Source organism: Seriola dumerili, unplaced genomic scaffold, assembly GCF_002260705.1.
Source record: "Seriola dumerili isolate Sdu_G_001 unplaced genomic scaffold, Sdu_1.0 BDQW01000017.1, whole genome shotgun sequence".
NCBI classification, from domain to species: Eukaryota; Metazoa; Chordata; class Actinopteri; order Carangiformes; family Carangidae; genus Seriola; species Seriola dumerili.
In genome coordinates, this window is record NW_019174272.1 from 7,990,542 (window position 1) to 8,002,305 (window position 11,764).

At 39.5% G+C, this 11,764-nt stretch overlaps 1 protein-coding gene across 1 annotated transcript; it reads left to right on the plus strand.

The window, feature by feature from the left end:
• Positions 1–1,538: 1,538 nt before the first annotated feature.
• Positions 1,539–6,098, plus strand: LOC111226118 (potassium voltage-gated channel subfamily V member 2-like). Its single transcript, XM_022751215.1, has 2 exons — positions 1,539–2,981; positions 4,650–6,098. The coding sequence occupies exons 1-2, from the start codon at positions 1,647–1,649 to the stop codon at positions 4,914–4,916; spliced, it is 1,602 nt and encodes a 533-aa protein (XP_022606936.1). The 5' UTR covers positions 1,539–1,646; the 3' UTR covers positions 4,917–6,098.
• Positions 6,099–11,764: the final 5,666 nt, after the last annotated feature.

The following is an 11,764-nucleotide window of genomic DNA, read 5'->3' on the forward strand; positions in this document are numbered from 1 at the left end:
AAAGAGTGTGGGGGAAATGCCAGGGTGAATACCATATAAAATGGCGGCAAGCAGCAATCATAGGATCAAATCTCCCTTCAATATATGTTCTTCAGTCAGTTGCTTGTTTATCTTTAGTAATAAAACCACTGAGTCATAAAGACAGCCAACTGACGCTGTCACACAACCAGTCATACCTGACCAGGTAAGGCTGTAGCAGAAAAATCCTTGAGACTACTGATTTGAGTAAAGGTGCATGTCATTGTTTAGGGATTCAACTTTTATTTTCTAAGAGGAAGATTGTGTTATTTCCTCTTTTAAAAGTTACATAGCTTCATTGTGGAGTACTTCGTATTAGTAGCCATGACGTTTTTCAAATACTGTCTATCATACAGTATATCATATCATACATCAAAAGTGTTAAGAGTTCCATTTTTCATAGTGCCCTCTTCTTCCCAGTATGACCCCGTGGTTATCATGACAAATCCAGCTCACCTTTAGTTCTTTTGACACACTACACTAACAAGCCTAGCCTAAGTCTGGTAGCTCTATTTAAATGTCACTGCTTTAACAACTTAAATCCTTAATTGTTTTAACTAGTCAGCAACTAGTTGGCATCAGAGAGGTAAATAAAGGTTAATAACCTGCAAATAAATAAAAAATAAATAAATGAACTGTCCATCATGTCATCAAACATCAGCTATGCAGAACTTCATCTCTGGTCAGGTGTTAATCAGCAGGACAGTGATCTGGTATCCAATAAGAGGATTCAATTGCAAGCAAAGTTATGTTAGATACTGGACTTCTTCTGAGTAGAAATCTCATCTGGTTTAACCACTGCTATCTGTTAGTTAAGGTAATGTGTTATAGCATGTCACAGCCTTCCAGCAGATTTCTCTCTATAGGTTTAATATAAAAACAAAAGATTATTTCCAAGACACACCTCATGTCCAAAGAATCCTGCACCCCTCCCAATCAGGAAGTAGGCTAATGCTTAAAGCCCTTATCCTCTTTAATGTATCCACCAGCCTTCCTTTGTTCCCCTTCAGCGCAGGAGTCCTAAAGCAGTACATCAATAACAACCCTCATAAACAATTTAGAGTCAATTCTTAAAAGACTTTTACTAGAATAAAAATTTTTAAAAAATTTGAAAGAAATGGTCACATAGTCTTGTAGTTTTCCCACAAGCAACGTTAAAGTAACTAAACACACACAATGGTATTTTCCAATCATAGCCTTCCAATATGACTTCCTTGAGTAATCTGTAGGGATTTCAAAAAGATTAATGCACGACACATTGCCTATGCATTCATAAATTAATGCACAACAACAGTTGTTGTTGTAACTTATATCTTTAAATTACTCAAATCAGATGTTAGCACCATAAATTCATACCATAAAATATTTATAGGATAAAAGTGGGTGAATTCTTGAGGGGCATTTGTGAGATATGCCACGCAGCCAACGTCATGTCAGCCAGGCAGCTCAGCAGGGGATAATGGTATTTAGATGTCCTGTAAGCACGCGGATCCTCTCAGTCAGCAACATTAATGGGGCCATGAGGCATCCTGCTCCTGTCCTCCATGCTTAGGTGAAGGGGGTATTAGACAGAAGTAATGCTGGCTGGTCTGAGCGCTCTGTCTGCTGTGTAGTCTGGGGGGATCGACATGGGGAGCACCAGCAAGGTGGCCAACTTGTGGAACAGGAGACAGAGTCTCTTCCCCAACTACAAAGTCACTGATTCGGATATTAATCGAAGACCCTCTGAGATTGTTTACCCACTAGCCAAGGAAAGCTGCGTGAAGACATGGAACTCCATGCAGGAGCTGAGCAGAGACATCTACGACATTTACGCTGAGTATGAAGATGAAGAAGATGACAGTACTCCCTACAGCTTCTCCAAGCAGCCCTCACCCTCGAAGAGAAATTACATGATCAATATCAATGTAGGGGGGAAGCCCTATCAGATAGCCTACAAGATGGCTGCCAAATACCCCAAAACCAGAATAGGAAGACTGGCCACTTACACTGACCACAACATGAAGCTGGACCTGTGTGACGACTACACTGTGACCAACAACGAATACTTCTTTGACAGGGACCCAGATGTCTTCCACAGCATCTTCAACTTCTACAGGACTGGTGTGCTGTGGATCAAGGATGAATTGTGTCCTCGCAACTTCCTGGAGGAAATCAACTACTGGGGCGTGAGGATCAAGAACACCCACCGCTGTTGCCGCATCTCCTTTGAGGAGAGGCAGGATGAGCTGAATGACCAGCTGAAGATCCAGAGGGAGCTGGAGGCCGAGGTGGAGATCGAGGAGAATGAGGAGCTCTTTCATGACATGTTCATGGGCCACAGGCGCCGAGCTATCTGGAACCTGATGGAGAAGCCGTTTTCGTCTGTTAAGGCCAAGTTGATGGCTGTGGCCTCCAGTCTGTTTGTCCTGATCTCCCTGGTGGCCATGACTCTCAACACGGTGGAGGAGATGCAATACAGAACTCCCACAGGTCAGCTCAGTGGCAAGACATACTGGGAATACGTGGAGTCAATGTGCATCGCCTTCTTCACCATGGAGTACCTGCTCCGTCTGGTGTCCACTCCTGACATCAAATCCTTCAGCAGGAGTGTGCTCAACACCGTGGACCTGATCGCCATCCTGCCTCAGTATCTGCAGGCCATCCTGGAGTTCTTTGACAACGAGGAAAACTACATGAAGCATGAGGCTGACATGCAGGCGGTGGGGCAGGTGGGAAAGCTGGGGCAAGTGTTGAGGATCATGAGACTGATGCGAATTTTTCGTATCTTGAAGCTGGCTCGACACTCCACAGGTCTGCGGGCTTTTGGCTTCACTTTGCGTCAGTGCTACCAGCAAGTGGGCTGCCTCTTCCTCTTCATCGCCATGGGCATCTTCAGCTTCTCTGCCATGGTTTATACCGTGGAGCATGACATGCCGCAAACAAACTTTACCAGCATCCCTCATGCGTGGTGGTGGGCAGCTGTAAGTAAATCTTTGTAAAACATAGTAGTGTAAAAGACCTGGAGAATATAATCTAAAGTGACAACACAGAGGGAAGAGACACAGCAATCCTAAAGACAGAATAAACAGAATGTGAGATATTAAAAAAACGTACAAGTCTTAAAATTAGAAATGTTGTATAGATCACTTACCCAAGTAACAAACCAAAGTAACCTATTTAATTAAGTATAATGAAGTGCCCTGTCCTTCAATTACTTTAATGCTGACATAGTCCCTGAATGGTGTGTTAACTGTGTAATGTTATTAGATTATACTCCAACACCACTTGGCTTACAAAACACAATGAGGTCAGCTCTACTCCAGGGTGAGTCTCCTCATGCTTTGGTGTGTGTGACTTGCGTGGTCAACGGAAAGATTCAAACTACAGATTGTATTGTATTTTTACTGATTCAATCTTGGCAAGAAAGGTGGAATAACCCGGTTAATGTCTGTATGTCTTTATATGAGTTAAACAGCTAACACAAACTTTTGATTCTGCCTGTTGCCATGAACACACCCATTATCAGATCATTGTCCTCCCTCTTTGACCAAAGTGGTACAATCTTAACTCTAATCCTGGGGAAGGAAACGATAATCCTTGTAATCATAGTAATGGTTACGGTAAAGGTTACTTTAAGCACTACTCACTGCCAGTGACTCCTGCTGTATTTGCATGAACAGAGGGAAAAGAATTGTGTGTTGTCTTTGAGTCCCTGGAACACCCACTTCTTGGTCAGGTTTGCTGCAGTCTGTTAGCATCTACATCTTCTCACTGTAAATCAGATACACCCTGAATAAATTCACACAATACAGCCAGACTGTTGGACTATCAGCAAGAAGAAGAAGAAGCAGGAAACCTGAGTGGGCAACTCAACAGCCCTACCACTTTTTCCAAAGACTGTAGCGTGGGCTAAGGACCACACAGTGGTGACTGTCTATATATTATTGCTATAACAGGCTAAAATTGTGATCTATAATTTTAACAAGTATTTTAATGGGCAATTGAATAGTTTTGGTGGAAGTATAATTATGTGAGCATTAAATTAACCATCAGCAACCTATAGTTGGTTTTGCTTAGCTTTTTATTACTTTGACTACAGACAATTTACAGCACAAAGTAGGGCGATACGGAGGCCTAGAGAATTCTTCCCCATCTGGTAGAAGTAAATCCATTATGATATAACACACCATAATTAGCAAGCTGTACTGGGGTTTTATAGTCTGCATACTCTGGTCAAATCACTGTATGCTATTTCCTGTGTTAACAGTGTTTACAGTGAGAGGGGCTCCAGACTTATGATTGGTTGATACTTACATTGTTACAGTGTGTTCTGTTAATTCTGGTTTAACTGTTTATACTCATTTATACTCACCTGTGTCACTGGATTAGGAATAGAATAACTGGGGCTGTCTTTATCATAATGTATTCACCAGGCTTACAGTTTGGATCCAATACTCCTTTGTTTTCTACTACTGCTCACTTTGCTGTCTCACAAAGGGAAACTGTGAAATGCCCCAATTTACTGGCAAAATGATAACATGGGTCAGCGAGGGTCTACTAACCAGGAGACTGACTGAACCTGTGTGCTGGTTAGGTTTGTGATTCCTGTTTCTCCATCAACACTGACTGCTCTCCTCACTCCCCTGCAGGTCAGCATCTCCACCGTGGGCTATGGAGACGTCTACCCAGAGACCATACTGGGTCGTCTTTTCGCTTTCATCTGCATCGCTTTTGGAATTATCCTCAACGGCCTGCCCATATCCATCCTCTTCAACAAGTTCTCAGACTATTACTCTAAACTCAAGTCCAATCAGTACACAGCCTCCCTGAATAAGCGAGGGAGGATCAGATTTGCCAAGAGGACAGCGAAAAAGCTCAACCACTGCTTTGCACCACACCATTGTCACGCACACTGATTTCTTATGTACTTTTAAAAAAAAGAAATATATGATTGACTGTAAAACTGTGCAAAAAATTGTATGTGATGGGGACAAACAGGTGTAACATGAACAAAAGATGAGGGTTCATTCTCCAGTAGTGGCACATCTGGCTGTGTATTCCAATAAATTGGCAGCATCTGTGGTTGGAAAGCCGGTGCGAGATCACACACCTTCTCCAAGCTGGTCAGTACTGAAAACAGTTTTGGGGGGGTGGAGGGTATGTTAAGCAGTATGACTGACTGACCTCTGAAAATGTTTACTTTTCTATTCTATTCAGAAAATACTATTTTTGTTATTTGATAGTCAGAGGCATAAAAAAAGAAATACTCCATACGATTTTCACTTTAGCCTCGTTATCATATCTCTATATTATCATATAGAGCAGTTACACAAAACAAGGTCCCTGTTTAGTGATACTATTTAAAACTCTTAAACCCTGCCAGACCAATTGGTTAAATGCATCATTACAAAATCTAAAAGCTTTACAAATATACTGTATCAAATATGTCAGAAAGAATTTTGGGGAAACATGTATAGAATGATACACACATTTACAACATGTCAATATGATGTGGTGGTGCACCTGCACGAATGTGGCACCTTGGGTTTGAATACTTCTCTCAGTACAAGTATAGTGTGGCTTCAGTGAAGTTTTTTATGTTTTAAAAGCAGTCCTCCTGGTTCAAATTCCCACAATGAAAATGTGTAATGTCAGCATCCTACTATTTGGGTGAAGAGGTCAGACTTTGCTGATTTGATTCGGGCCACAAGAGAATGAATGAAAAAGCTTTTGTTATCACCATAGCAGCTCTCAAGGCTTAGAACTTTTTGCTAATCTACAATGCAACTCCATACCCCACTGATTTTGGACGTTGTGCTTTTCAGAGACAGCTTAACTAGGTATGAATATAGATCTCAGCAGCTAATATTAGTTATCTTCTAATTGCAACTGTGATGTTTTAAAAATGTGTGCATGCACAGGAGGTCTGCAGGGGCTTGCAAAGTGTACTAAACCTTGAAACACCGGTGCTGCTTTTCATGCATTTGCAATGTTCAGTAGTTTTGCCTACAAAGTATGCAAAGTATGGCTTACTTGCAAAGTATCACACAATGCTGTCTGATACTCTGTTGTCAATAAACACTGTCCTGCTCATGAAACTATTCTCCTCATTGACTAAAATACTACAACTTCCTGAGAACTGTCAGACACAGACCTGTTCCCCTGCATATGTCTCTACTGCCCTCTCCTGGATGACCTTTGCTATAGCAAAAAGCCTTTCGTGGGTGTTTAATAAGATGCTCCAATTTTAGTTCACTAATAACTATTGATGCCATAATGGAGAAAGAACACATACTATTGAGATATTCAGCATTTTGTAGCTGCTGGCAATTTTAACACAGCCTGTGGTAGACAAAAGGCTGTCTATAACAATGAAAGCTAATTATAATCTATAGAAATTGCAACACTTCAAAATGACCACTGATTGGACAATGCATGAAAAAGAGAAACTCAGCAATCCTCACACACAGATTGGTCTATGCAATATTTTTCCAACTCCATTTATGTCAAAAAAAGGGAGCATAAAATATTAGCAACAGTTGTCAAGTCACAGTTCAATGACACAACAAACATGACTACAACTCATTTAACACATCTGCGACATAGTGTCAACATAAACTGAATATGACTGTCTGTAAAAAGGAAAGATTTATATGTGTTACATTGTTTTACATTCTATTAAGCAAGAGGCTTACTTACTTCATGAACCAGAACTTTGTATTTGTCAGGTTTGTAGATATGCAGAAATATCATGACAGATTGCCGAAGGTCTCTTGTCCCACGTGGAAGTAGTATTTCAGTAATGGAATTATGGACCCCGTTTTCAGAGAATGGAGAGCAATGAATAAAGAGACAAGGCTGCAGTGTTTTATGATGTGCAGAAAGCATATGACATGGTATGGAGGGAGGTTATTGTCTAGTAGTTTGAATGGGAAACCTGTGCAACTAAAATTAGGATCATGAATATTGTATAGGTGTGTTTCCATTCTATTCTATTTAAATTAGTAACATTTAATTGATACTATACATTTATAAAATATCATTGGATATGGAGTGATCTTTGTTTATAGATGATTAATATTTATGGCAAGGAAGGGGATATTGTTATTCAATATCTTTATATATTTAATATCAACCGTATTTTGTACAGTTACAATGACAAATACACTAAATAAACTTAAACGTTATGGCGAACGCAACTGATCTAGTTTCCGATGCCAGAAACCATTTACTCCAGAAGATGGCAGCGCATACACATTGAGAATATCAGCTGCACTAATACTTCAACGAAGAAGACGTGTCTTCGCTTGCAGTCCTCTGCGTTGATAAAGTGACCTCTGCTGCTAGCAGTTAGCCTCCTCTGAAACAATGGCTCCTCCAGTTGCAGTGTCGCCTTTGATTAAGGTTTGTGTTGCCAGATATACTGTGATAAAAAGTTGCTCGTGTCTCATTGTAAAATGACCTTTGCAGTTGTATTCCAGTTTGCTATCTACGCAGAGCACGCTAACCTGCTAACCATTAGCTAAGCAGCATACTAGCCATTAGCTAACTGTAACTTAGCAACGTTACTGAAGTCTGCAGTTAAACAAAGGCCAGTGAATGGTTACAGGTGTGCTGCATTAGGTCTTAATAACGCAGTTGATTAATATTATTGTTTAGCGCAACGTGCATTGACGGACATCACTCCTGGCGTTGCTAAAAGCTAATAGAAGAAGCTGTCATTGAAACGACGTAGTGGTAGCTGATGCTTATAAATAGGAAAGTCATAAGAAATTATTGATATTTATACAACACGAGGCATTTAACATATAATATGGCATCCTTTATCTCGATTTAAAAGATTTACCAATTATTATTTAATTCATGGTGTCCTTGTTACTGCCCACTACTGCAAACAGTGACGGGTTATGTTTGAATGAAACTAATGCTTCACGGTGGATTGTATGTTTGCTGAACTTAAGAGTGGGTTCTAACACTCTGGAAACCAGTTTAATTTGCGTGTTTTGTGCACATGAACATGGTCTCAATATATTCCTGCAGCGCTATAACGCTATGGAGTTAAGTGGATGTAGCAATGATGTGGGAAAAGATAAGATTACATTTTATTTGTAAAGCACTTTCCATACACAGGATGCAGCTCACAGTGCTTTGACAAGTATAAAAGGAGATAGGGAGTTAAGGAAGGGAAATCATAAAAAAGATTAAAATAAACTAATATTGATAAAATAAATAATAATAAAACCTTAAGAGCTAATTAAAAGCTTGATTTAACAGGTATGTTTTCAGTTGTCCATTTAAAAATGTCCACTGAGCCCACCCCTCTAATATTTCTTAGTAGGGTGTTCCACAGTTTAGGTGCATCATGAATGAAGGCTGCTTCCCCAGTTTTAGTCTGGGGAACTTTGGGATATTTAGAGGACCTGCTGTAGAGGATCTAAGAGCTCGTGGAGGGACTTAAAACGACAGTGTTTCAGTGACATAAGACGGTGCCAAACCATTAAGTGCTTTGTATACAAGTAGGACTGGTGAATTCAATTCTAAAAGACCTAGGGAGCCAATGTAGTGTAGACAGCACATGAGTAATATTGTTTTCGTTAGAAGTCTAACAGCATCTGAATTAGCTGTAGTTTCTCGATTTACTTTTTTGGAAGATTAGTAAAAAGAGCATTACAGTAGGCTAATTGATGTTGTCTTGTTGAGTTAAAAGAGGGGCACACTTTAGCAATATTTCTTAGGTGGTAGAAAGCGCTGCTATGTAAGGGTGTCAAGAACTGCTATGCACTTCCAGATACCATGGACCTGTGTTGAATCTTAATCAGCTAATTTGAGATTTTGTGACTTTGACTAATGTGTATCCCCCTTTCCATTTCAGACAGCCAGGTATTCAGCTTTGATTGCTGGCATCATCTACGGCAAAAGGAGATATGGTGCGTTACTCTTAATAGTCATCATGTAGTGTCTTTAACAGCAACAGTGCGCTGAGATCAACCCACTTTAATCCACTAAATGTAACAATGATTTGGACCAAATTTTGCACACCAATCATTATGTTTAAAACACTAGAGACAGTTGATCTGTCAGTGTTGTAACAGTTGTTTTTATAAACTGATAGAGGAGAATAATCCGTGCTAAATTACTGCAGCATTTTACATAAGGAGGTGTGAACACTGTTTAAAGATTTAAGCTCATTATAAGTTATATTCAAGCATGTTTCCTGTTGAAGCTCAACAAGATCTTCACTTTAGATGATGTAAGCAGATGTAATTTTGAAATACAATGCATGTAGTTGATTATGGGTGCGATTTAGTCCTTCACTAATGTTTTTTTTTTTTTTTTTGTCAGATCACCTGAAGCCTATCGCAGCTGAAGAGAGGAGGATTGAAGAGGAGGAGAAAAAGGCCCGCGAGGAGCAGGAGCGCATTGCCAAGCAGCTAGCAGAAGGTAGTCTCTTCAGCCTTATGCACATGTCAGCTATTCAGGCTCCAGTTTGCACACACATACATTTGTATGCTGCACAGCTCATACAGGCGAACACAATAATAGCAACACCAGTTTGCACAACAAAATATTACACTTTGCCTAATGATTGTGAATCATGCGAAATCCTAAACTGACTAACCTTAAATATTTGACTTTCCTCCCTACAGCGAGCGAAGATACCATTCTGAAGTAAAGCTTGGAGGGCGATGTGAGGATGTCCCCGTAGATGTGCAATTTCCGCCCTCTTCCTCCTTTTTCTGGAGTAACAATGACAAAGTCAGGTCACAACCAGTCAAGCACTCCCATGTTGTGGATGTGTCCACTGTTACCTTGAATAACACAACACTTCTCCGGATTGCCAGATACAGCAATTTTACTTAAGTTACATGTTATAAATAAGGCTCTTGAACTCAGCGTTGTAACACTGCAAATGCAGCCTCATAAGTTATTATGTTCATGTTTGTAATGAAGCCATGTCATAAATACAGAAGTACATGATCACTGTAGTCCTTGTCTTTGTTTTCTCAAATGTGACCTTTGTATAACTGGTGTTCTCCCAGAAACTGTTACAGCACATATGAGACAGATGTAATGTTATAGTGATAACTTGTTTTGCAATTAAAACTCACTAATCATCATATAAAAGACGAAAGGATGTTTTTCATTTGTCCTACCTGGAAATGGGAAGAATGAGAAGTGTTCACCAACACCTTTGTGGATCTCACTAGAAATATGACAGGTCTAACTTATTGCATTGGCATAATTTTAAAAAGCAGATGCATAGATATCATAGGAACAATCTCCTTCAGATGTAAAATGGTAATTTATTAATATTTTAATGGGAAAAGCATTGTATACCTTTCCCCTAAATTCCTCCCCTTGTGTTACAAATGAAGTTTTGTGAGCCTCTGACAAATAATAAATGCTTAAATTGCATGTGGAATTATTGTGAAAAACATTAGCTACAGCCATAAAACCACTATTATTTCACAGTGTTTCATTTCTTTTGGACATTAATTTTCAACTTTAGCATGATGAAGACTCAGACTGAGTTAAGAAATCCAACAATTATTTTCATTATCGGTAAGGTGAAGTCAGTTCATTGTCACAAATGATTAAAGCAGTGAATTTTCACAACTGAAAGCTGGATGTAGGAATTGTTTGGTATTATTAGCTTGAAAAATGTCTGTTGATGGGCATTAGGGAATCAGATAACCATTTCAGCTACAAGTGGGTTTCAAAAATGTTGATATAAATGATTTCCACTGCTGATTTTATATATACATATATCTGTGGAAAATGTTTGTGTTTTTTTATTGAAGAAAAAAAACAGCATTCATGTTCCTGGAGACCGACCAAACATTTAAACCCTATTGCTACGTTGCTAAGAAGAAAAGAAATAGGAGTCTTTCAAATGTTTAGTGTTTTCACCTGCTCACATCCTCTTGTTATGGAACTTGCCTCGTTCATAGCCTGTCATCCTGTGACCTGAGATGGCTCGAGCACAGACATGTTCAGCCTGAGCTCACCTCCAGTTAAGCAAGTGTGTGTGTTTACAACAGGATCGTTTAAACCTAGTTTTTGTTTTCAGATTAGAGTTAACACTGTTTTGACTGCCCTCAACAGCTCAGGATGCCAAAGCCCAGAGGCTTTACCTAATATCTTCAGGACAAGTTAATATTAGAACAACAACAATAACAGGGCTGATTAAAAATACAGCTGGACTTACTGGCATGCTTCTCGTCTTTACTTAGCTCTCACCTACTGTAGTGCAAAACAAAAATATCTCCTGAGGACTGGTGATGGGAACTTGTTAGGGGTGAAAAGGATTACAGTGATCTGCTTACAACATTTTTTTTTAAAAGTACACAACAACACAGCTACAATGAATGAATACAAATAAAATTGTTGCACTGCTCATAGTTGAGATAATTTAAATGAGTAAGAAAAAAATTCTTCTACTTGAAGAAAACCATTAAAGTAAAAACAGGCTTAACAAAAACAAAAAGGGTTGCTTTAAAGCATTTCTACAAAATGTGGTTTAACAAATGACAGAAAAACATGACAGTGGAAACACTGAGTTCAAAAATGCACCTGCAGCAGCAAAATGGAAAGTTACACACCCCAGCTTTTTGGCAATAGGGCACTGTCACACTTTGGTGTCTGCGTGCATGTTGCTGATGCTGAGGTGGTGTATACTTCCTGTAACACACCTCAGCTGTTTCCGATATGACATGTTTTGCTCGGGATTACAGGTTGAAGCTCTGGCAGCATTTACAGACAA